The sequence below is a fragment of the Sceloporus occidentalis genome, unplaced genomic scaffold, assembly GCF_023333645.1.
Source record: "Sceloporus occidentalis isolate IW3139 unplaced genomic scaffold, rSceOcc1.0.p SCAF_27, whole genome shotgun sequence".
Classification (NCBI taxonomy): domain Eukaryota; kingdom Metazoa; phylum Chordata; class Lepidosauria; order Squamata; family Phrynosomatidae; genus Sceloporus; species Sceloporus occidentalis.
Window position 1 is genome coordinate 12402031 of NW_028317007.1, and position 27256 is coordinate 12429286.

Consider the following 27256-nt stretch of genomic DNA (forward strand, 5'->3'; position numbering starts at 1 on the left):
CTTGGGCCTAAAGCATTTATACAGATATCAGTAGACTACAGATATCAGTATACCTTTACCGTTCTCCAATAAGACACCAGACAGAAATATGTGGACGAGGGCTTGGCCACAGCTTTTTTGAACACATATACACCGCTAGGCCAACTGATTTAGCACATCAGGCAGTTGCACCCAACAAATACACCGAGAGGTCCAAACTAGTATGCCATAGGGCCCTACTTGCTCAGTCTCTCCCAATTTTCACAGTTGTGAATACCATATAGTGCTCTTAGGTGCTGGCAAGGTGACCAAAAACTGCAGCTGTTACTAAACAGGATATCAATCTGTATTCTTCACAAGAAATTGAGTAACCACTGCCAGCTGATGGCGAAGTTAGCACTTCAAGCAGGTACACCCATCATATTCACCAAGTTGCATTGGCCACCACTGGCTTGTTCTCTCCCAATTTCTGCTCTTGCGGATACCAATTTATCTTCTTACCAATCCATTCAGGGCAGGAAGGTGAGAAAGTTCAAGATCTTCTCCTTGCTTGATCCTGCTTGAAAATGGAGTATGGAAGTGCCACCTAAGCTTATATACCTGCTTGATACTAAGTTGTAAACATGACCAATGAAAGAGAAGCATACAAAGCACTTCTGCATTGGCCAGCAGTCATATCCCCATTCCCCATTGGTCCAGGGGTCTCTATTGTATTTTTTGGGACTATTTACTCATTATTTCCTGTTGCTGAGTCACGGAAGCTGATCACCTCTATCAAAAAATAGTTACCTGATGCCACTGTTACTGTTTATTCACCAGCAGGCTCGACCGCTTTAAAATGCATAACATGTGGAGTCTAACATTTGCTAGATAGGCCTACACCAGCATCTTAATCAAACTCCAATGTGCCTCCTTTTTCAGAAATGCTTGTGGAGATATGAGTTTTACATTTTCAATGTTTATTTTTGTCAATTATAGATTATTTAATTATATTTGTAATATTAATTGTATTTTTATTCAGAAACCGCAAGGTTTTATGTCTGTCCTCAATGAGGAAAGCCAGTCCATCCATCCAATGGAACATAATCTTTCTAAACGGCTTCAATCACTTTTGGATACATCAAATACGAATACTGTATACATGTCTGCAAAAGATGGAAATGGCAATGTCCAACCAAAGGAACTAGGTCCTGTCTTCACAGTTATGCATTATGCGGGAAGGGTAAGCTGGAATTATTGAGCTCTTGGTGAGCTGTGTAAAACCACATGGAATTTTTATACAATTTGTTAACATTTGCTAATGGTGTGATAACACTGTATAATTATTACTGGAATTTCTCTTTCCCATTACTGTTTTCCATTATATTATTGGAGAACATTGACATGTATATTTAGATGTGGCTAGTTCGTGAAAAAACTACATATAAATACACATAATAGTTTTTTCCATAGAGTATAACCAAATTAACTTTGCAGGTTTATGCAGGTTTATGTTTTACTTTGATTTAATTTGTGCATGGTTGGTCACATAGGTAGGAATCTGTAATGCTATAAATTATAGCACACAACTGGTTTTAAGATTTCCCGCAATTAGTTAATAATTTACATAAAGCATGACAGAAATTCCACAAACTCAGGAGAATTCTCTTCTATGTAGCTTGCATTTTAAGTGATTTAAGTAAGTTAGTTACTAGAAAGCTCTTAGGCACAAGTAAGGAAATTCTAAAAAAAAATATTCATCTGAGATGGATTTTACAATTTTTTTAAATATCTATCATTAACATCATATAACAAATATATACCATTCAAGTCATATTATGCAAAGCAAAAAAAAATCTACAGATATTGTTAGATTAAAATTGACTTACTTATATAACATGCAGAAGGTTGACATTAGCCATTTTAGTAAGGAAAATGGACAATTTATCCTGTCGGAAAACAACACACATGATATAAAAAATCTTAATTTCTTCCAAGATTATAGGTAAATTTGCAACATACAGGTGATTTGACAGTGTAGGCTGTTTATAGCATAGGGATTTTGATCTTAAAACATAAATGGGCAAGTAGTTATAACTATTGTTGCTGTAAGAGATTCTATAAATAAAATCCCATTCCAAGTAACTTACATAATTAAGTCAGGCTAATGCAAAGCAACTGGGAACGTCACATGTTCTTAGAACTTGTGTAAGGTTCTGTTACTTAATACTTCCCACTTGTGAAGGTAAATTCCATTCATGTAACCTTATACTGATCCTTGTAATTGCCTTTGCCTCCAGGTTAAGCAAAATTGCTTAAGTAATTTTAAATGTCTCTTGGAATAAATTTAAGAAGTTCTTTAACAACGTATGCCTTAATTCCTTGTAGCATTCTTCTATAATTAAATCAAAGGCATGAGTCCTGTGCTGGAGGTGAATTGAAAGTGATATCAGAAGAGTATGGTGTGGAGCTAGCAACTAATGAGAATTGCTGTTAATTGTGTTGATAATGCGGGAAACAACCATGCATCTCTAACTCAAGATTTATGTTTATTGTAACACAATCAAATGTGTTGTAACAAAAGAGAGAATGATGGAGATAAATGCCCCTCTTTAAGATATTCACATACATCACTCACAGAGAATATTATGTCAAATCTATTTTGAAGATATTGATTCTGTGTTTTGTACCTTTCAATATTTTATAATTTATTCCCTTCTTACGCTTAAAGAAGCATCCTTTTTTCATTTTTCTGGTGGCTTCTTTCAGTGATTCCAATGTGTTGATTCTAATCTGAGGGCTCAGCATTGACCAACCTACTGAACATGCTGGCATGCAAGATAAGGGGCAAGCTTAGAGTTCTAACATATTTGTGTATGTGGAAGCAATGACAAGTTCCGTTGCATGATGATACACAAGGCAGCATTGCCCCCAATGTTTTTATGCATTTTATAAATTGACATTAATTCACATGTGCTCAGACTTTTTATATCCTCTATCTCATATAGACAGGGCCACCATCAGAAATCTTAGGGCTTAGTACATGGTTGGCCCCCCATGCACCTTCCACCAGCTCTGCCCTTCACTCCGCCTTAAGATCCCCCCATAAGAAAACCTTATGAGAACAGAGGCAAGCCTAGGGTTAGTGCAATATTTCTTCAAGGCACCCTATAACAAAGCATGCATACATACTAAAACACAAACTTGCTTTAACACATGGAGCTTCCCTGCGGCCAAGCAGAGGGGCCCGGTACACTAGTCTCTCCTTGAGAGAGTAGGACGGTTGGGCCTGGTACATTAGTACCACTTGTACCCCCCCTGATGGCAGCCCTCCATATAGAGACATGTACTATATTAGCATACAGTTGATTATAGCTTTCTCTATCACTGTCCCCTTTTTATTCATTAAAGAGAAAAATTGCAGAAAAATTGCAGGAAAGTATCTTCATCTCACTGCCTCCACTTTGCATCGTGAATGTCCGGCCCAAAATGAGCTATTACTCCATGAAGAGTTTGGATGGTCTTGTGTAAATCAGTGAGATTTCTTGAACGTCCCCATTCTTGCTGATATATTTGTCATGGGTTACCATTTACAACACTGAGTGAAACCACAACTCTGTTGCAAAATGTTTGTGAATACATCCAGCGATATATTTACCTTTGTTGCTTCCCTAGGCCTGACCCAGAGCAGTGACCCAGCTACACCCTCTGCAGCCACTGTCCCTACTCCTGATCAGGAGTATTTGGCACCCGGGGCAGAACCTGTATGTTGCGCCCTCCACACACACAAAAAAAATTAATGTTGGCAAGAATATTTATTTCACAAATATTTAACTGTATGTCAACTGGCAAAAAATAGAAATCTGGAAAAATAAATTAATTAAATTATTGATTTAAATAAATAAAATGTATTGAACAGATATGGTACAGCATAATTCCCACCACTATACACTGAGCCAGACATTGACTATACTGCAGCATAACCCCTATTACTATATACTAAGCCAGACATTGATGTAGTAGGCCTCTGCCCCTAAAACAGCCTGCCTGTGGCATCGCTACCCCTTTACCCCTCACTGCTGCCCCTTTTTTGCAGCCTAACTGTGCCACCTTTACCTACTTAGCAGCCTAACCGTGCCACCGCTGCCCCTGAAGCAGTCTGCCTCTGCCAGGACTGGCCTTGAAGCAGCCTGCCTGTGGCACCGCTACCCCTTTAGCAGCCCGCCCTTGTCACTGCTGCCCCTTTTTTGCAGCCTAACTGTGCCACCTCTGCCTATTTAGCAGTCTAACCATGCCATCCCTGTCCCTGAAGCAGTCTGTCTCTGCCACTGCTGGCCCTGAAGCAGGCTGCCTGTGCCATTGCTGCCCCTGAAGCAGCCTGCCTGTGCCAAGTCTGCCCCTGAAACAGCCTACCTGTGCCAAGTCTGCCCCTGAAACAGCCTGTCTGTGCCAACTTTGCCCCTGAAACAACCTGTCTGTGCCAACTTTGTACCTGAAGCAGCCCGCCTGTGCCAACTCTGCCCCCTTAGCAATCTGCATGTGCCTCCCCTGCCTCTTTAGTAGCCTGTCTGTGCCACTTTTGCCCCCCCGTTACTGTGACTGTGCCACTTCTGCCACCCCTAATCAGCCTGCCTGTGCCACTTCTGAACCCTAATCAGCCTGCCTGTGCCACCTCTGCCCCCCTAATTAGCCTGCCGATGCCACCTCTGCCCTCTAATCAGCCTGCCTGTGCCATGTCTGCCCCCCTAAACAGCCTACCTGTGCCATTTCTGCCCCTAAACAATAACATACTCAGTACTAACTAATTGGGGAGATTAGAGTTCTCCCTTGTAACAGGCCCATTGAGCACCAGGGATAATGATATCCCACCACGAAAGTCTGCCTCGTTTTAGCAGCTAACACCCCCATTCCACAATAAACCACTGAATATAACCACAAAAATTGGATCGCAACCCAACCATACTGTTTTTCAAGTGCTCATGAAAATGACTTATGTGCATACATATGTTTTACCATTTTTGTCTTTTTTATTCCAGGTAACTTATGACATTTCTGGGGCTATTGAAAAAAATAAAGATGCACTATCCCAGAATCTTCTGTTTGTCATGAAAAGTAAGCTTTTCCTAAATCAGTCATTTCAGTCAAGAATTATAACAGGAAAATAATGTTGTTCATTACTAGACACCTCAGTGTAACATAATGTGCTATTATTGAATTGTTGACTCATAAATCTGAGCCAGAAATCAATAGTTATTAATATTTTCATATATTTTAGTCATGTTTTATTAAACATTAATTTGTATAAAAAATATATCATATTACTTCCTTTTTTATGTTTATGCAAATACAAGTGTTTATTAAACAGGGTTTCTGGGTTTCATGAGAAACAAAGATCATTATCAGTTAAGATCCCATTAATCAATATGAACCATTGTATCCAAAGTGAATATTATTATTTATAGCACCATCAAATTCCATAGCGCTGACATTGGGTATATAAATAAGAATAGATATTTGCAAATAGTAACAGAGACTGTATTTATCAAAAAATAATAGTTTAAGATACAACTTGGGGTAAAATCAACAATTTTTTAAATTTCAGCAACTGTGTAATCTGGAAAGAAGGTGATGTTGGAGGTGGATGGTGATGAGGGGCGCATGGATGAGGCAGTAATAAACTGACATGTGGTGTGGAGGGAGGTGATAAATGGTATGGGAAAGAGGTTTAGCACTGGGGGGATACCTATTTTTTGTAGGTTACATTTAGTGTTGAGGGGTTGTTGGATAGTGTTTTATACATGTAGAGGAGACCTTTTGAGTGTTGTGTGGGGTATGTGCTCCAGCGTGAGGAGCTGCCAGATAGTGTTGCGTGCGTGGAGAAATAGAAAACAAAGGACAGAGAGAAAACAAAAGTGAGAAATAAGAAAGACAGATGGTAATACACCATTAAATATTAATATATCATAACATCCTTGCATTGCTTGTTGAGGATAGTGACATCATAAATAACCAATTACCCCATCCAGTCTGGATTTCTTTAATCACTCTTTACCTATTACATCTGAAATATAGTTTCATGCATATCCCACACTTTATTGAATTCCTTTATCACTTTTACAGCAAGTGAAAATCTAGTGATCAGCCAGATGTTTCAGTCTAAACTGACTCAAACAGGATCCCTTATTCCTCCATACCCTCCATTCAGACTCAGAGGACCCAAAGCAGCCTTACTTTTTAAAAAGACTTCATCAACTCCAAATGGTGAAACCAAAAAAATACTGGAACTCAGCAAGGTAAGGTATAAAACTATATGAAAACTATACATAACACTGTGTAATAGAAAATATTTTCAATCACACCTAATTCCTCTCAGGTAAAGATGTGCTATTTTCAAATAAAAAGAATCAGGTACTTCTTATAAGTCTTTTAACCAGCAGTTTTGGGTATGCTTTCATTCATTTGATAGTACTTATTACGTACCTCGCTCCCAAGTTGGCAAGACTTGGGCAGAAATGTATAGAGGATTAGTATTATGAAGGGCTTTATATTTTAGTAGAAGGATATTAATTTAATGTATGGGTTAGGGAACCAGTAGAGGATAGATTGGAAAGACAGAGGAATACCAACCAGAAGAGTGGTGCAACAGTCTGTGGGATGTGCTGGATCCATGTCTGATCCATGGAGGCCCCACCTCCCAATTTACAGAATTAAAGGATCTGCTGCTAACATCTTGGTGTTAGATACCACAGAACACCTTTAGAGGTCTAGTGGAGTCCATTCCTCAACAGGTCAAGGCTGTTTTGGTGGCAAAGGGGGGACCAACACAATATTATGCAGGTAGTCATAATATTATGGCTAATCAGTGTATTCCCAGAATCAAATTCTGGTCTAGGCCTAGGGCAGCAGACTTAGGGGGTTAGGGGTGGTAGTCCCTTTGCCAAAAAACTGACAGACCATCTGAACTGGATGATCAGGTTCTCCAAGGCACTACTGCTCAAAAAGCCAGTCTCGTTAATTCAACTGCCCTATTTACACTATTGATGTCCGTGCCTAACTGCAACAACCTCTATAGCATGCTGCATCCGGCGCTGGCCATCATTTAAAGGTTGAGTGCCATACGTATATGTTTTGATATGAGGGAGAGTATAGTGGTTGCAGAAGTGAGCCTTGGGGGTGGCTGTTAGTGCTGTACCCAACTTAAGTATATACTTATATACACAACTCTGTACTGTATTTCTACTACAGTGATATCTAATTGTTTTCAGGTAATGTTTCTCGTCATCTGAATTTTTGCAGCCAGAATTATATCCAATTACTTTTAATTTTAGTTGTTGCATTGTAAATTTTGATTTAATTTTCTTCTGCAACTCAAATATCCCTAGGGATATGTTTTCATTTATGAATTGGACTAATCACAAGATATAGCATATCCTTCCTGTGACTGAAATGAAACAATATCTGTTCACAGTACATGAAAAAATTGTGTTTGGCCACAGCACAAAGACAACTGTTAGGAATTTAAACATTTGAATGTTTTTTTTTTTTACAGTTATTAAAAAAGAAAGGATCTTCTTCATTTCTTCAGAAGCTAGAACGAGGCAGCCCCACCACGGTGTCTATGCAACTCAGGGTTAGTCTATTTCTTGTTTTAAAATGATTTTGAATTGAAATTGTTCACACTGCAAGACATGGTAATGGCCTTTTGATTTTAAAATTTTAAAATTTTCTTGCCTAAATACATTGAATGGATTTTTCTTTTCAGACAACCTAGTAAGAATATTTTTGTATTTTATCTGCAGAAATCACTCACTGAGCTCACAGGAAAGATTCAGAACAGTACACCCCATCTGATGCATTGTATCAAACCAAACAATTCTAAGCTTGCAGAAACTTTTGATAATTTCTATGTGTCTGCACAGTTACAGTACATTGGAGTGCTTGAAATGGTGAAAATAATACGAGATGGATATCCTGTGCGTCTTACTTTTCCTGACTTCTTGACGAGGTACACTTCATGTTTATTATAATTTTGCTATTTTAATTCCTGAAAAGTGTAGGAATTATTGTCCTACAATATCTAGCCCATAGCACTAGCATTAGTTATACTAATTATTGTTATAGTTGAGTATCAGTTTAGTTACCTCTTGTCATGATTACTGGTTTGGTACACTATATTTTCTTTTCTTCGCAAAGTATTTTATTAGTTAAAATTATATTTGTTAATAGTTTAGTAAGAAGCAGCCATTTTTTATATACGCTTCATCAAGTGCATTTTGTCAAAGGCCACACGTAAATTGTACATATTATTTATCTGGTAAGTTAAATGGCTGCATTGTAAAACATATCCAATGTGTATTGCATATTTAATGCAATACATTAACATTTGTTTTATGTTGTTGAGGTATATAAACTAGTATATTTAGGAAATTATTACTATTATGATAATTTAATTGAGTGTCGGTGAGGTCTAACCAGAGATCTGTAATGTGTCAGAACCACCTCAATCTATCTGCTAATAATGCCACTGGATATTCAGCTCACCACCCTGCTTGCTGTTTCCATTGTTTTATCGCATTGATAACCTTTAAGTCCCCAGAAATAATAAATACCCCATTTTGTTGTCATTTAATATTAGTATATAACTTATTGAAATGAAAAAATAACTTTTGGTAGGTACCTTTCAAAAGATCATTTTTATAGACTATATATCAAAGGTCAGATTTGTTTAATGCATCTCAGGTGGTACTTACTTTACATTGCATTTGTTTATATAGCACCAGCAGATTCTGTAGTGCTGTTAAAAGTGAATATTGAAAATATTTAACAAAGACAATTTAAAATGACAATAACATAAGCAGTAGCGTACCTAAGGGGGAGCAGGTGAGGCAGTTCGCCCCGGCTGCCACTTGTCAGGGGGTGCCCAGGGGACCGGGAGCCGCCCGAGCAGATGTACACAAGAGAGTGAATAGGTGAATGAATGAATGAATGAATGAGTGAGTGTTTAGGGGCAGAAATGGGACAGACAGGCTGTTTGAGGGGCAGAGGTGGCACAGGCAGACGGTTAATGGGGCAGAGGTGGCACAGGCAGGTTGCTAATGGGGCAGAGGTGACACAGGCAGGCTGTTTCAGGGGCAGAGGTAGCACAGGTAGGATTCTAAAGGAGCAGCAGTGGCACATGCAGGCTGCTTTAGGGGGAGGGGCCTACCACATCAATGTCTGGCTCAGTGTATAGTGATAGGAGTTATGCTGTGCCATAACTGTCCAGTAAATGTTTTTTATTTAAACTCATTTAATATATATAAGTTAATCATTTGTTTATAAGTGTTTAGGGGCAGAAATGGGACAGACATGCTGCTCAAGGGGTAGAGGTGGCACAGGCAGGTTGCTAAAAGGGACAGAGGTGGCAGAGCCAGGCTGTTTCAGGGACAGGGATGGCACAGGCAGGCTGCTAAAGGGGGAGCGGTGGCACAAGCAGGCTGTTTTAGGGCAGCGGTGGCACAGGCAGGCTGTTTTACGGCCAGAGGCCTACCAGGTCAATGTTTGGCTTAGTGTACAGTAAAACTCCAGCGCAGAATCCACTGAACACATACAATAGTGAGATAGAAAAATCTTAATTGTCAGAAAATAGCAAAATGAAGCAGGATCTGTATCTAGAGCGTGTTATAAAGAGCAATAATAAATACTAATAAACACACTACAATATAAAAATAAAATAAAAAATAACTATAATGATGTGCTACTGATGTGCTAATAATATATTAAAAATGATGTGGTGTATAATATAAACACTACAGATAGACTAAGTTCAAGTAATAAAGTGCAATCACTACAATAATGTACACACTGTGGGTAGACTTAAAAATACATTAATATTATGAAGTGCAAAATTTGCAATGCTATATGTATACAAAAAACAAAATACTGTCTGCGCTTCTCACCCTAATAAAGTTGGCAACAAATATATAAACATAATGTAAATGAGAGGTTTTTATTTGAGCCTGAGACTAGCTTAGCGCACCGACATTTTTTTCTTTTCCCTGTTTGCACATATTTGAGGTTGTTGGCTCCTCATCAGTCTGGTTGCAGCTTGCTGTCCAGGGGTTAAATGGGAGGAGGTTTAATTGCACCTCCCCCAACACATTAATCTGGTTTTGGTAGCAGTATAAACTGCTTTGTGTGCCCACTATGTAGGAGGTGAGAGTAGGTTCTCACCCTATTGAGAGTGTGCCTTGATGTGGTGGGTGAGCTTAATTATGCTTTGGCCAATTCATATAACCAAAACCTCTGATTTATATTATGTTTATATATTTGTTGCCAACTTTATTAGGGTGAGAAGCGCAGACAGTATTTTGTTTTTTGTATACATTGTACAGCCAACACACTGTATTTGCAGCATGCTTACACTGTTTGGTAGGCCTCATATTATACATTTGTATTATTTGAGCCTGAGACTAGCTTAGCGCACCGACATTTTTTCTTTTCCCTGTTTGCAATGCTATATGTGCCAACTAAGCAATGATATGTGTGCAAAACAACAGGGTAAAAAAACACTGGGTGTGTTAAAAAGTGCAGTAGTGAAAAAAAATAAACCCACTAAATAAATGAATAAATGGATAAAAATGCAGTCACAAATAGTGTTTCTTGAACAAGCATAATCATCAGTCTAGGAAGAGCTGTTCATAGATGGTAAGAGCAGCGGAACTCACATACACATACAGGAAAGACGGTTGTTGGCCACGATAAAAGAGTAACTTTGTGTCTATGTAGTAAATGTTGCTCCACAAGCTTCAATTGCAAGTAGCCCAAGAAGAGCTACAATGTACAGTGATTTGGGTTATGGTGCATTACCGTCAATGTCTAGCTCAGTGTATAGTGATGGGAGTTACACTGTACCACCATCAATGTCTGGCTCAGTATATAGTGATAGGAATTATGATGTTCCATATCTGTTCAGTAAATGTTATTTATTTAAACGTATTTAATTAATAAGTTAATAATTTATTTTTTTCAGATCTATTCAATTTTTTTTCCAGTTGAACTAGAGTTTACAAATTTGTGAAATAAATATTCTTGCCAACATTATTTTTTTTGTGTGAGGTTGTGCCACATCCGCCCCGTGTACCAAAGTACGCCCATACCAACATAAGTTAAAACATGCTAGAACAAAAGGAGAAGAGGATACTTACATAGTTATATAGGCTGAACAAAGACATGCGTCCATCAAGTTCAGCCTTTACTATATCTGTTAATTTGTTGCTGTTGATCCAAAAGAAGGCAAAAAACCCCAGTTTGGCTCTTTCCAATTTTGCACTAACCAGAGAAAAAAATCCTTCTTGACCCCAAAATGGCAGTCAGATTTCTCCTTGGATCAAAAAGGTGTTTCCCCGTAATTAAAGATTATATCCCTGAATATTATGTTTTTCCAAGTATCCATCCAGTTGCAGTTTAAACATCTGTACAGACTCTGATAAAACTACCTCTGCAGGCAGTGAATTCCACATCCTTATTGTCCTTACTGTAAAAAACCCTTTCCTCTGCTTTAGACTAAATCTCCTTTCTTCCAGTCTAAACACATGACCACGTGTCCTATGCATAGTCCTGTTTATGAACAGATTTTCACACAGTGGTTTGTATTGGCCCCGAATATATTTATATAATGCTATCATATCCCCTCTGAGGCACCATTTTTCAAAACTAAACAGATTTACATTTGTTAACCTTTCTTCATAACTATAGTGCTCCATTCCTTTTATTAATTTTGTAGCCCGCCTCTGCACCCTTTCTAGTGGTATGATATCCTTCTTTAGAATAGGTGCCCAAAATTGCACAGCATATTCAAGGTGCGGCCTTGCCATTGATTTATACAGAGGCAAAATTATATTTTTATCCCGCGAATTGATGCCCTTTTTTATACACAACAATACCTTACTGGCCTTAGCAACTGCTGACTGACATTGCACATTGTTTCCTAGTTTGTTGTCTATAACAATTCCCAAATCCTTCTCATGTGTCGTTACCCCTAATTCACTACCATTTAGGGTGTAGGTTGCTTGTGCATTCCCTACCCCGGAGTGCATAACTATACATTTATCTACATTGAATTTCATCTGCCATTTGTTTGCCCATTGCCCCAGTCTATCTAGATCACTTTTCTTCGGTAGTTTTCAATTTGTTAGCCATAAACACATACTTATAATTGTTCAAAGAAAAACATTTTTTTCCTGGAAAGACTGGGAAAATTCAAAAGAACTCAATAGTTGTTAAAGTGTATTACACACAGGTGGATTGTCCAGTTAAGATTTAACCAATAAAAAAGTATTTTGTAAATTATCTAAAATATGTTTTATGTAATAAGACTCCAATCTGTGTTATTTCTCAAAATGCCCTTAGGTCAAGATAGATCAGGGTCAAAGGTTGTGCAGCCTAATTTCCCTGACATTTCCTGGAAACCATAATTTTTGGTTACACAGCCAAATCAGGTCCTGTACTCACGCAACCTTGGAGCCTAGTGAGTTTATACGCTAATTATGACTTCTCCTCATGTTTCAGTGGGGAGAAACATAAAGCCGCATCTTGCCAATGCACTCCATAAGGGATACCTGGTTAAGTTTAGTGATGTTATGAATAGACCCTATAATGAATGGACTCCATTGTTTTTACCTTTTGATACTCAACGTGAGTTTTGATAGTTTGCATATGACTAGTTCTAATGTGCTTGTTTTTATTTTACCTCCATGGCTGTGTAAATGTACCAGAACCTGGCAGCTTCTCAAATAAAAAAAAACACTCAAATGCAGTCTATGTTCCAAATAAATACTTAACTGTATTAAACATTCCAGTGTTATAACTTTGCTTTGCCACACTAAGAATATTACACAGTAATTACTCTTTCAGTATTTATTTTACAAAAATACACAGTGTTTATGTGTGAATCACAGCACCATTTGGTGTTCCTAGTCTGTGATCTATAGGTAATGGCTCTATAGTTAAATTTTAGAAAATAAATAAGCCTCACTGTAGTTTATTATACTCTAAGCATATAATCATATTTATAATTTCAATATTTCCACAAGACAAGGTCAGCAGGGATCACTTTTCACAAGACCTTGTACAGAACCAGTTACTAAATCCCACAGATGACACCGCCAACGTTTTCTGTGTTACTTTCCTGGGTTTTGAGAAATTATGGCAGGAATGCATATTTGGGTGCCAGCCATATAAGTTCAATTAAGGTCAGTAGACATTTACGGCACATTAAAATGTTTGATACTATCAGTAAAAAATATATGAAATACATGGTATACAGAGTCATTTGTCTCCTGAATCTTCTCTAGAAGTGAGAACAAAAAGAAATCCTAAAGAAATACGTGCTACTTAGGTGAAATGTGATAAATAGTAAATAAATGTGTAAATACTTCCCTAGTATGGACCGCAGCTGCCCAAACGACACTCTTCCTCAAAGTGTAGAAAATACAAGAAAACCAGAAATGTATGGGGCGCAGGTGCATATATAGGAAAAAAACAAAAAAACAACACAATATAGTGTAGATGGTATGTCCAATGTTAATTATTAAGTGATATATTGCACTCACAAGTGAAAGAGGCAAATCCAACCCATCAATAAGGACTGTAAAAAACTTTAATATTCTTCAAGGTGAATCTAAAAAAACAAACTAAAATAGTGCAGTATCTTTAGGTAAAACAGTATATACCGATGGTAATGCACTCACAGTTTTTTCATGCACAAAGTGCATATGCAGGCATTTGGTTAAAATCTCATGAAATGAAGTCCAATTGAGTCTTTCTACGCGTTTCGCCCTTAGGGCTTCTTCAGGAAATCAATTGGTGCAGATGTCTGTAAGTATCAATAGATTTAGCAAAAATCAGCAGAAGTCAGAAATCTGTATGTACTTCCATCCCTTGAGTCTGTTCTTTTATAGTCTTTTAAAAGTGTATTAAAGACATACACGGAAATACACTTTTAAAAGACTATAAAAGAACAGACTCAAGGGATGGAAGTACATACAGATTTCTGACTTCTGCTGATTTTTGCTAAATCTATTGATACTTACAGACATCTGCACCAATTGATTTCCTGAAGAAGCCCTAAGGGCGAAACGCGTAGAAAGACTCAATTGGACTTCATTTCATGAGATTTTAACCAAATGCCTGCATATGCACTTTGTGCATGAAAAAACTGTGAGTGCATTACCATCGGTATATACTGTTTTACCTAAAGATACTGCACTATTTTAGTTTGTTTTTTTAGATTCACCTTGAAGAATATTAAAGTTTTTTACAGTCCTTATTGATGGGTTGGATTTGCCTCTTTCACTTGTGAGTGCAATATATCACTTAATAATTAACATTGGACATACCATCTACACTATATTGTGTTGTTTTTTTGTTTTTTTCCTATATATGCACCTGCGCCCCATACATTTCTGGTTTTCTTGTCTTCTCTAGAAGTAAATGCTATTTTTATTAGCCAAATGTCTTCTGCATAAAACACTAGAAATGAAAAACACAAGTACAGAGAGACCATGACAGTTATTGTGAAATATAACGCAGCCTGCCAAAGTAGGATTTTTTTGCAGTTTGTTTCAGGGATAGAAGTGATGCATACAATCATTTGAAGACATTTGAGGATACTGTGCAATTCTTGTATTAATTTAATAAATGCATTTATTGTGACTATCATTAGAACCCTGGCCCACTTAACCTTAGTTTGCAGTCCACAACTATGATGTAAGTGCTGCTTTGCATGAGTACAGTCTCTAAGACATGTCATGTTCTACAACCACAACCCAAAGGTCAGAATTTATATAACCTGTAGTCTGGTGATAGGTAGTAAGCAGACACTGGGATCATGGTGCTTATATGTTAAAACGAGGATGTTCAACACACATAATAGGACCGCTTAGCAGTCAAGAACAATTAAATAAATTGAACACTGAAGCCATGCTCCACAAAATTAAAGAATGGGTAGAAGAATCTCTGATGCCATATGAAAGTTTAATGGGACTTTATGAGTTTCAGTGAAAAATCAACATTTCAGTCCCTCACATGGGACTTTTATTAAGACAGAGAACATACAGTGAATATAAAATATAGAGGAATACCTACTCACCCAGAAGTTAAGTAGGTGTTATATATAAATATGTATAAAATCACAATTGTATGGCTACTTTGGCCATTTCTAGAAGTGTCCTGTGCTTCTCTTTTCTCTGTGTTCCCATACCTCATCCAATTACTTTTTTTAACTCCCTCCTTATGTTTATCTGACCTTTCAAGTACCTGGTACCCATACCACCATCTAAGCGGGGTTCCATAAAATGAACAGGCAAACCATATTTTACATCTCAATCAAAAGAGTTCTTTGAAGAAGAATGCTTTTAGTTGTTTAAACTGTTGCCAAATAGAATATGCACCTCATACCTGTAAGTTTATATGACTGTTGTTTTAAGTGTTTTCCCTCTCAATAAATTAGTATTTATTTTAGATTAGTAGTGTGTGAACTGGCACTACCCTTCCATCTGCAAGGGCCTTTGTACAGTAAATCAACAACACACTTGATTTTAAAATTTGCAAGGTATACATTAGTTGTGTATAATTACATCTCATGAGTATGGGGTCTTTCATTCAGGGCATTTTGAATAGAACACTTTTGCTCGATATGGCTCTGAAATCAGTGAATAGCAAGAACATTAAAATGTCATCTATAAATTGTAGAGGTTGTTAATGTAATGAAAAACTTTCTTTTTCTGTGTGTGGCCTATGAACACAGGTATGATGCACTTATTGCCGTCTTGCAGTACATTCTGGGAACAATCACATTCAGGTTTGATGATGGCCATATTGACAGAAGTCTTAACTAAAAACATCAATCATCTATAAATCCACTATTGATTTTGATGGCACTATGTTTTTTATGACCTTTCTAATTATCCAAAATTGTGCTTTAGTCAATACTTTCAGAGCACAGAATGATTTTGATGTAATTATGGATATAACAAAACACTAAAACCAGAACTGTTGGCAGCCGTGTAAGGATGAGTGTTAGGGACCTCAGTACAAGATTGTGAGATTGCAAACAGCAAGTTTTAATGGATTAAATAAAGTAAATGAAAGTCTGGTTTGGGACAGAAAACTAGAACACCAATAGAAGTTATAAAATATATAAATGCACCCCAACATTTGCACCATCACATTTTCTTGCCCTCGGAAAACACGTGTAATTTTTATTCTGATTTAAGGTACAAGCATTTGACTGAAATTGTAACATGGAAAAAACAAAAAGTGTCCTCTGAAGAGAAATGTCGTCGTGTTCTAGAGCAGTGCAAACAGCAAGGATGGCAGGTTTGTGAATATCAATGTCCACATATATAAAAGAAAAAGATATTCTGCATTTACACTTAAACATACAAACGTTAAATACAATGGCAGATAAGGTACGTTTGGCCTATCTAGCCTGCCCGTTATTCCTGCGGTAAAGAATCAATCCTTATTGTTTCCTTGGTCTTGTCTTATACTCAGGAGAACCTTCTGACTATCTCATGAATATTTAAATTCCCTCCCTGTATTAAACACAACCACTTTTGCATGGCTCTTGTTCCACCTATCTATCACCCTCTCTGTAGAGAAAACCTTCCTTACTTCCTTATATTTAGAAATATCTCACAGTTCATCTCCTATGGTCTTTGTGTTTAATTTTACAAGCTTGAACTGAGGGGCCCAAGGGCAGTATGCCTCAACCCTATTTTTAGTGATTTTTACTTAAAAAAACCCTTTACATCTCTTTACACGTGTATCTCCCCAGCCTCCTCTTTTTGAACCACCCTTACATTTACTCTCTGGGCAAAGACTCTTTTATGGTGGTTAAGTGGAGGTAGTGGAAATCATTCACATCTCCATCACACAAACCTATATTTTTTCAATTGTAGTTATTACGAGGAAGTAAATCATAGATTGGGTTGAAAATAATACTGACCTGAATTCTTAAGACAACAGTTTGGTATTGAAAAGAGCCATCAAACAAACAATGACAAACCACGAAGCCAACCCATAAATAAACAACTTTTACTTGTGGTGTTTACTACAGATAGGAGCTCGAAAAGTGTTTTTGAGGTACTGGCAAGCTGATCAACTCAATGACACATGTCTTCATCTTCAGAGGAAAATCATACTGTGCCAGAAAGGTAACAAACTTGTACGGATGTCTTGTTGTATTGAGTAAAGCTACTTGTATTTCATGTACTGAGCGTGGTAATAATGGTTACTTAGCCACTGCTATAAAGTACTTATGGCTGGAAACTGAGCTTGTATTGGTAATATTTATAAAGGACAGATTTGGTGCAAACTTCTACATGAAGAACATTTCAATGGTTTACAAGATGTTTACCCCACATTCAAAGCTCTTTTGGCAATACAAATCAATATAATTATGTGCAAGAATAGGTTAAGGCCCCCCCACACCCCAACCCAATCTACCCCCTCTCCCTCCCTTCTCACTATCTACTCTCTCCCTACCCCCCATTCTCACTACCCTCTCCCTACCCTCCCATTCTCACTATCTACCCTCTCTGGGCTCCCCCTTCCCACTATCTACCCTCTCCCTACCCCCTTCTCACTATCTACCCTCTCCCTTCCCCACTATCTACCCTCTCCCTACCCCCCTTCCCCACTATCTACCCTCTCCCTACCCCCCTTCTCACTATCTACCCTCTCCCTACCCCCCTTCTCACTATCTACCCTCTCCATACCCCCCTTTGTAGGTCACTTACCGTGCAGTCCTGTGGTGGGGGCGTGAGGCCTCTGTCTCGCTGCTCTGTCGCGGTGCGCACGGCTTCACTGCTGAGCGCCAGCATATCACGCCGGCACCCGAGACAGACGCCTCACGCGCCCACCACTGCAGTCGGGGCAGCTCTGAGGCAGGCGGCGGCAGCGGCAGGGAGCAGAGGAGACAGAAGGGCACCGAGCAGTTGCTGAAAATGACCACTCGGCACCCCTTGGGCCCCCCTGACTCTCAGAACTCCAGGACCCGGTCGCAGTCGCGACCCCGGTAGTTCCGCCACTGAATATGGGTCAATTTGCCCACCCATATAATAGGTTAAAATCCACTTTATGGTGGAAAAAATATTGCACCACTAGTTGCCGCGATCACTTCTTGTATATTTAATGCAGGTGATTTAACACTGTTTAAAGAAACCATAGTGTAAAATACATGAGTTATAGTGTATGTGAAACAACATAATAGATTACAAAATAAGTATAATTGGCAGGTATCAAGTTCCTTCTGATAACTTGCAATACCCAAACCAAGGTAAAATAAAGATTAATTAATGTTAGAAGTTACTATAGCTTTCACCGGTAGCAGTATGTGCCAACACAAGATGACAGAAAATGCATGGCTATACAACCATTGTCATTAAAGTGAATGATTACCTGTTGCATGTTGCATACCTGGGTTTTGCACACCTATCATGGGTTTGTCATCTCTCCTGGATCTCTAGGACAGTGACTTGTTGAAATGGGTTTCCATGGCCGAGCAGCTGCACACAAGCTAAAGATCACTATGTGCAATGCCAAGCATCGGCTGAAGGGGTGGAAAGGTTCTCTGGAGGGATAAATCATGTCTTTTGAACTAATCTCGGTTTGCCAGGGAAACACTGCCTACCATAATGCATAATGTCTACTGTAAAGTTTGATGAAGGAGGAATAATGGCCTAACACTTGAAAATCTGTTGGCTATTGTTACCACTCTTTTTTGATTCCAGTATTATCAGAAGGAACTTCATACAATTTCATCTTATTGTCAAGAAACACAGAATTAAGTGTATTTTTTGCATTTACACATTTACTGATCATTTTCTCTCATGTTTTCTTCTGTTTCCTAATTTTTGCTAATCTAATAGTCATAAGGAGATTTTTAGCACGCAAGCACTTGCACCAGAAGATAAATATGAAACAGAATGAGATTACCTATGTGAAAGAATTTCTTGAAAGTATAGAAACTATGGGACAAAAGGCTTACCACTCTTTGGCTATCCAGAATGCATCTGATGTTGCTCGAGAGAAAGACGGAACACAAAGCGAGAGAGAGTCTCCATTCAATACCATAGACTCATCATCTAAGAAAGAAAATGCTGTCAAAAGGTAACTAGAATCCTACATATGTCATTGTTGGCTACCTTAGTCTGTTGTGTATTTTGCTAGCACTACTTAAATAATCTTATACTCATCAGGTGTATAAGTGTAGTCATAGAATCTCAAATTTGGATAAATATGTGATGATGTGCAAATAATAAAATATGCTTACCCCTATTATTAAAAATTAGTGCAAGGGACTTTTAGTTTTGTGGTCCCCTATGTAAGCTGTAACTTTCTCTGTTGGGGGTAGCAATGAAATATCTGTCTTTATTGTGTGACAAGGGCTGAGGTGTAGACAAGATGAAGAGCAACTGATATCGTCAAAACCTTCCAGCTATATTCACAGAGAAAATAGTACTGAAAGTGGACACGTCATCCAAAAAAGTGTGGATGGCATATGTTAGTGAAATTGCCAGCAAATATTTCTGTAATAACGTATATGTACATTGTACCCAAGTTCTTGGGTATTTCCAATATGGCTGCCTGGGAGCTGTGTGCTGTTTGATTCCACACTATGTTTTTATGCTAACAAAGCATGAGGCTGCGTGTATCCATCTGGCAGCCACACACTGCTGAAACTGATCTGCCCCTAGAGTAACGGTATCACTAAGTATGTGGGCCTACCATCCGCCGGCACATTAGGCATCTGCACGGTATGCCAGATAGCCAGTCCAGGCGTTCATCTACCAGAACTGAAATAGTCATATTTCTCTTTTTAATTATATGAATGTGGAGCCTTCTTAAAAATCAACCCAACAAATCACAAAAATAGGGTATATTTCTTAAAATAACAACAAGGCTATTTTTTTATCTATATTAATTTAATCGCACCACAACCATATTGATTTTAAAATTTAAGCTGCAAAGCCAGTCTGCTATATTTCAAAGAATGCCAAGATTTCTTAGAAAAAAGGATTTATAATTCGAGCAAAGATTTTGCAGTTTAACATACATGGCCCCAGATATAATTAATTTAGACCGTCCTTCCCACTATGACTTTAATAGTTTTCGGGGTTTTTTTCAGTATAGGATGAATACAGTAAGAAACAATTCTTCTTTACTATGAGAGCTCTCCTAAGTTACCCTAGGAAAATAATTAGTAAAGAAAAAATCTAATGCATTTCATGTGCCTGTTAGTTTGGATAAATTTTTTTAATTTAAAGTAAATCCAATTAAAGCTTTTCTACAAAAAGAATCCACTTTCACAGCTTCCTTGTAAAGCTCTTTATGCTGAAGGATCTTGTTTTAGTTTTAAATGGTGGGTTACTATGGCAGCATGGTCATTTCTTTATATTTCATGCAAGGTTTAAATTACTTAAAATAACCTTAGATGTCCTTTGTGTAACTGTAAGTCAATGCTATACAAAATTGGAATAGTCTGTAACTTTTTTTGACTGTATATGATTAAACTCCAGTTTAAACATTTATTTAAATTTTTTAAATCATAAGTATTGTCTGGTTGCTAACATTTGAGCAGTAAACTGAGCACGGAAAGATATAGGTGTTCAATACAAAATATGTGAATGTATGTTTGTGTTTAGATTATATTATTATATTCATATTATTTTATACATATTTATATGACAATTACACTTTCACTTGGTCATATCTTCTCTTGTTTCAAGAAATTGATTGTAATATAACAAAATGGCCACCCTTTTTATTGTGTGACAAAGGGTATAATAGCAAACTTTGCAATCTTTGAAGATGAAAAAAATTCAGAAAATATATACTTCACAACAGTAGACAATTTTTGTGAGTTGTCAGGGAATTTCAAATTAATGAAATAATCAACAGTTCAATCGCTAATATAGTTTATCGGTTCAGGCACATAAAATGTTGAATACAATATTCTTGATAAAGTACCAGGCAGATGGTGGAATTATATACATTTATTGTTTTATTTTTTGTGTAATTTATTGGTAAATGGGAATGAAGAGGGAGCTGTACTTCACACATAAACCTGAGAAATTTGCCTGTATTTTTTCATTTAGAAACAAGCCTATGGCATAAATACAGAATACATTGTTATACTGTATAATTCATACTGTTGAATTATTATTCACAATGTATCCATTATTAATGTATTTGTTTGTTTATTAAGCATGTTTGATATATGTCTCCTTGCCACTTATACTGATTTATACCATGAGTGTAATCATCACTGCATTCATATAAATATTTTATCACCACATTTAATTATTCGTAGAGTATTGCTAAAGCTATACAATGTGTTACATAGTTTAATAAGCATATATCATCACTACACCTTACCGAACTTGATTATTTTAAGTCTATAATATTAAAAAATATTTACTTATTTACATTTCAAAAAGCAGCATAAATTGCCTTGATAAAGCACTAACCAGTTCCCCACCCTCATCAACAAAAACAAAAGTTTCCCTCTTAGTTCATTTGAAATGTTAAGCGGGATTGTCTTTTTTTTCCTTATATTTAATATTCAAATCTGTTGATGATGAAAGCAATTTCTAAAGGGTCAATAGGTCTACAGAGAGGGTTTGTTGCTGCTGAGTAATTCTCTTTTCGGCACTCTTTCTCTTACTGGTGGGTATCTGTTGGTATTTAAACATTTGTAGAAGTGAGCATATTGCGGAACTTGTCAAGCCCTATTTTTATTGTTTAAGTCAGCATGCGCTTGCAGTTACGTGTACTGAAGAACTGCTGCTATATTTTGCATGTTGGTGTTGGCAGATTGTTGTATGGAGCACTAATTTGTATTTGTGAGTGCTTTTTCAATACAAAGGTTTTGACTAATTTTCAGTTGGTGTTACTGTACAGTTGTAGTTCTAGAAGCCTGAAAAGGTGTACATTTGGAGACACTCTGATATTGTCTACCATTAGCCCTTTGTCATCCCGAGTAATTGAACTTCTCAGCTGTAAATATTTATCCACTGTCAGCTTACTTGTACCAAGAGCCAAGATTCAATCTACTTGATATAATGGTTTCTGTTTTCATTTGCAAAGCCTGAGGAGAAATCTAATCTTACAAAATGCAATCACTGATAATCTAACTTGTTATATCATAATAATACCATTTGTTAAAAAAAGTATACACTAATAAGGTGTCCCTTAACAAATAATTTTTCATGTCTTTCATGTCCTGGCAATATGTTATTTTCTAAGCATGCACTGTTCATGCTTTAGTAAACACCAACTAGATGTGGTCCAATCAATGGCTTTTCCATTAAAAGCAAATGTGTAGACAAAAAATGGAAAAAACAAATACAGTTTTGTTCTATGGATTATTACATTAGAAGGGAATGTATTTCATGCATGAAAACATTTATGTACTTTGCTTCAAATATAACATTTTTGTTTTAGATTAATCGTTTTAGATTATGACCTCTTGTTTTAACGTCTCCTCCTTTGAAATACACTTCTCTTCTGTACTTTATTAAATTCCTTTAACATTAGGATAATGTCAATATCATTTGCATTTGATTTAAATCAGAATTTCATTTATAATTTGGGTTCATTCACGTACCATGCAATCTTTAATTGTCATTCTGTCTATAAATTTTTCAAAAAGCGGCATACAGTGTTTGGTATCTAAATGTTATCAGTATTCACTGCAGGTACTAGCATCACTTATCCATAGGTAACCAAGATCCAATAACTTATAACTAATCACTTATTCAAAACTATAGAACTTACACTGTTGCACTTAAATCTTCCTTTTACAGCAAGGCCATGTTCAAATGAGATCTTTCGTCAAGTGGTATTTTCTGCATATGGTTCATAATCATTGTATAACTGTTATGGGTTCTATTCTCTGTCTTTCAGAACTGAAGAAATATGTCCAAAATCCTCTGAAAAATGTCTTGTGGCCAGCCGGTCAACCGGTCACTTTTTTTCTAGTTCAGTTCCCATTCCCTTAAGTACTTGTAGCTCCGTACATTCTATAGAAGCTTCATCCATTAGATCCCTGTCTTTGCACTCAGTATTGAGTATGGAGGATAGCTGTAACCTTCAGTCACCTCGGAAACAACCTCCACCAAAACCAAAACGAAATCCAACCACAAGATTGAGTGCTTCATATGAAGCTGTGAGTGCTTGCCTTGTAGCGGCATCCACGGATGTGGATAATGAAGGTTAGTTTCATAAATGGCAACTTTGCACTTATTTTTGATTAAAAAAACATAGAACAGTTAATTCAAATATTGTTACCAAACATATTTAACACTTCTCTTCCTGCCTTATAGGTAACAAGAGCAATATACGTAAAAAAAATGGATCATCGTGTGTCTAACAATATGTTTATTCTATGTGCAGGCTGATTATTTTCTGAAGCTAAAGTGTCTGTATTTTCAGGGCTTCTATGGGAGTAGAATATGGTTTTTACAGGTCCAGAATTACATTCTAAGTTTCCCTATTCTCCAGAATCCACCAAATGCATGTGTCCCTTCCCCCGTCTCTAGCTATTTTCTGTCCAGGAGATATGTTTGGCCAAACACATCTCCTTCAACGTGACATACTTACCGCCATTCAGCTCCAGCTCAGCAAACTCTGCAGGCTGGGTCAGTTCATACACCTGCTTGTGAATGTGTGTAAGTGCTCCCATTAATTTTAATAAGAGCACTTTCCTGCCACTTATTGGTTGTTTTGTTTTTGTTTGTTTTTATTTTTTGAAGAATGCATTAAACAACTCACAGTGTACTTAAATGTGCATTATTCTTTAGTGGGGCTGTCAGGGATAGCGAACTCTCCCGTAAATTATGTTTTTTATATTTAATAAAATTAAACTTATTTTCACTCTATAGGTTTCCATGTTATTCACAAGTAGGCCATTAATAGCATAGAGATTATTCAGTTCTAGGTTTTGGGTTCAGGTACTAACAGTACTTTTCATACATTTTCATACAGGATGATGTGTCAAGCTGTTACAGGTTGATATATAAAAATGAATTAATCATATCAGTGCTAATAAATGTATAAATCATGTTCCTGCCAAAATATGCCACAACCACAATAAAATAAGGTCACAGGTTAAAGTGAAATATGTGAGTCAAGTTGAAACTTACATAATACATAAAACAAACAGTCATTGACTAATTGCATGAAACTTAATAAGTACTTCCTTTACTACTCTCTAATGCCGCAACCAATTGCAAATCCTATATAGATTGACAACATAAATGAAACAAATACTCCTTTTGTCAGTCAACACTTGGGACTGAAATAGGAGATGTTTAAGGTCCTTGGGATAACAGTGGTGCCTTTAGTTTCCTATAAAAATGAAGGCAACAATTTGTCCTTTAAAGAAATTGTTTAGAACAATGCAAAAATATTATTTTTATTCATCAACACCATTGAACCACCTATTACAATTTGTTGTAATATATTTTTCATTTTTTAAGCTTTATCAAGACCAAGACCCCATAGTGATGATTACAGCACAATGAAAAAAATCCCACCACCAAAGCCAAAACGTAGTCCTAACACTAAATTGAGTGGTTCCTATGAAGAGATACCTGCACAAAAATCAGGAGACATAAGGACCGTCATTAAGAAAGGATATCGGGATATTGTAACCATAAAAAGGGCTGCCTCAGCAGATGGACCTCACCACGGGATTTTAACTTTGTGCATGTACCACAAAAGTGAAAATGAGCCAGTATACATAGAAATGGTTGGCGATGCAAAGAGGAGCTGCTCTACTGAACTTCAAAGCCCAGAACAAGGAGAAGCTGTTTATGAAGAAATGAAATATTGTAATCCTGATCAACCTACTAGTAACCCCATGTTGTCAGGAGCCTCTCTGCATAACATGAACTTAGTAAAAGCTGAGGACAATGATGTAAGAAAAAAGGCGGAAGTAAATCACAAAGACACTTATGACATACCAGCTCCATTTCCAAATCTCCTTACCCATCGACCACCTCTGTTGGTTTTTCCTCCAACCTGCTCTCCTGCCTCTGATGAATCCCCCTTAACCCCCCTTGAAGTAATAAAACTCCCTGTACTCGAAACAAATATAAACTACTCTATGCAATCAGAGTCGTCAACTCCAATATCACCTTCGTGTTCCAAACATAAAGGAGAACATGAAAGACCATCTTCACCAGCACTAACTGTGTTTGGCGTGTCAAGCAAAATGTCACCTCCTTGTACGCCACCTGTCCCACCTTCTTCAGCTACATATCAGTTTGCCACAAATTTTAACTTTCCTACAGAGAACACATATGCGTTGTTAGCTAATACTGGCAAAAAGACAACTAACCTGGATTCATTAAAAGGACTGTCAAAACCAAAGCCAAGTGCAACTGATGAATCTGCTAGTGCATTGCCCAAACAGCCTTTGTCTTCTCCAGTGAAAATTGCAAGGGCAATACAGATTAAATCCCATTTAATTTCCCACTCTTTGTTAACAAACAGTTTTGCCAATTCTAGCCAATTGACAAGTCCTCTAGATGAACTGACAACATTATTTAATTCGGGAAAGAGTCTACTCCGAAAATCTGCAGCGGGAAGAAGAATTAGAGAACTAGAGGGTAATGTATACCTTTTATTATTTTTACATTGGATAATTGTTGCTTTTACTTTGCAGCTCTTATTTGGAATGTGCTATATTAAGCTCATTGGTTACAGTTTAAATTTAGAATTAGTGTGGCTTTGCATTTCAACTCTATAAATGAACTATACATTAAAAAGTGCTGGTCCCAAAAGCATATTCTGTCGTGCTGGATAATGCATAGTCAAATCAGCAATAATGAATTGTAATATTAGCTTCTTTCACAAAACAAGGCGACGTGTATTCTAGGTTGTATCCAGGAAAGCTAATGACAATTATATAATATTCTTTTTAATTACCTTTACTAGTTTTAGATTGCAGTTAATTTCTGCATTATCACCTGGAAATACTAACATTAGTGAATAAACTCTTTTGTATAGTATATTTTCATAATTTTGCCTTAATAATTAAAAATCTAGTAACAAAACATTTTTTACCCCTAGGTATTGAAATGAATATGAACCTGAGTAGCGTGGATGACTCTGCAACATCAGATACTCAAGATAATAATGCAAATAATCAGGAAAACCCATCATCTAATTCTCTGTCCACTTGTGCTGCATTTGAGAATGGGAATTCTGTAACTGGTAGGTCCTCGCTTGAAATAAAATACGGTAGTTTATTACCTGGTACTTGCTCTAAATAATTTATTATATTTATAAACAGTTACAAACGGTGTCTGAAACAAAGTTCAGATACATGTTTATTTTTTAATTATAGCAATGCGTTCAAACAAGTGAGAACAAATGGCCTTTGTTGCATTCAGGGACACCCTGGCACTTTAAGGCCAGCGGCTGCCTAATGGCACAAGTGCAGCTGATGTCTGGATATGACAGGCTGTATGTTACTTCTTATGCTCACGTAGCATGCACACTGCATCCCCTTATCCTCCTCTTACATAGAAGAATGGGTGAGCATGGGGCATGTTGGCCCAGCATGCCAGATGGGCTGCTTGCATTGCATTTTTACAAATCAGTTAAATGAACCGTATGACTTCTAGTAGTTAGGACAGATTTTAACTTGTAGGAGGCGCAGCTAATTTCCATAGTTTCATAGTGACACATTTATATTATGTTTATATATTTGTTGCCAACTTTATTAGGGTGAGAAGCGCAGACAGTATTTTGTTTTTTGTATACACTGTACAGCCAACACACTGTATTTGCAGCATGCTCACACTGTTGGGTAGGCCTGATTGGGACCATGAGGTGTTTGGGGGTAAAATCAAGTATAGCAGAAGCCATATATAGGCATATACCGCGCTTTAAGGACATTCACTTTAAAGACACTGGTGAGTAAGGACATAGTTGCAGTACAACCATTCCTGTTTACATGCGCTCGATTTGTGAGAACAGACATTTAACACCATGATGGCAGCACGTCACTTTGTTTTTCCAGTGCTTTTTGTGTCGTTTAAGTGTCTTTTGCGCGTTTCTCCTTTTGTGGTGGAAATTACCTGACGATTGCAGTGCATGGATTGATAAGTGAAAAAAGGTAGTGCTATTACACAGGCAGTTAATATGAACACACATAAGACATGTCATGTATAGAAGGAAAAGAGGGCCATGGTATCTTGAGATTACAATCTATTAGGGGGTTGAGGGGGAATGGGACAGA

At 37.2% G+C, this 27256-nt stretch overlaps 1 protein-coding gene across 1 annotated transcript in view; it reads left to right on the forward strand.

The window, feature by feature from the left end:
• The window catches only part of MYO16 (myosin XVI), an 89437-nt gene that overhangs the window by 54048 nt on the left and 8133 nt on the right, over positions 1–27256 (forward strand). Inside the window, exons 22-32 of the mRNA XM_089485880.1 lie at positions 1001–1201; positions 4995–5070; positions 6079–6251; positions 7508–7588; positions 7758–7963; positions 16215–16317; positions 17060–17156; positions 18873–19113; positions 22912–23219; positions 24486–25619; positions 26083–26219. Of these exons, the coding sequence (XP_089342006.1) occupies positions 1001–1201; positions 4995–5070; positions 6079–6251; positions 7508–7588; positions 7758–7963; positions 16215–16317; positions 17060–17156; positions 18873–19113; positions 22912–23219; positions 24486–25619; positions 26083–26219 (2757 nt within the window). The remainder of the gene's footprint in view (positions 1–1000; positions 1202–4994; positions 5071–6078; positions 6252–7507; positions 7589–7757; positions 7964–16214; positions 16318–17059; positions 17157–18872; positions 19114–22911; positions 23220–24485; positions 25620–26082; positions 26220–27256) is intronic.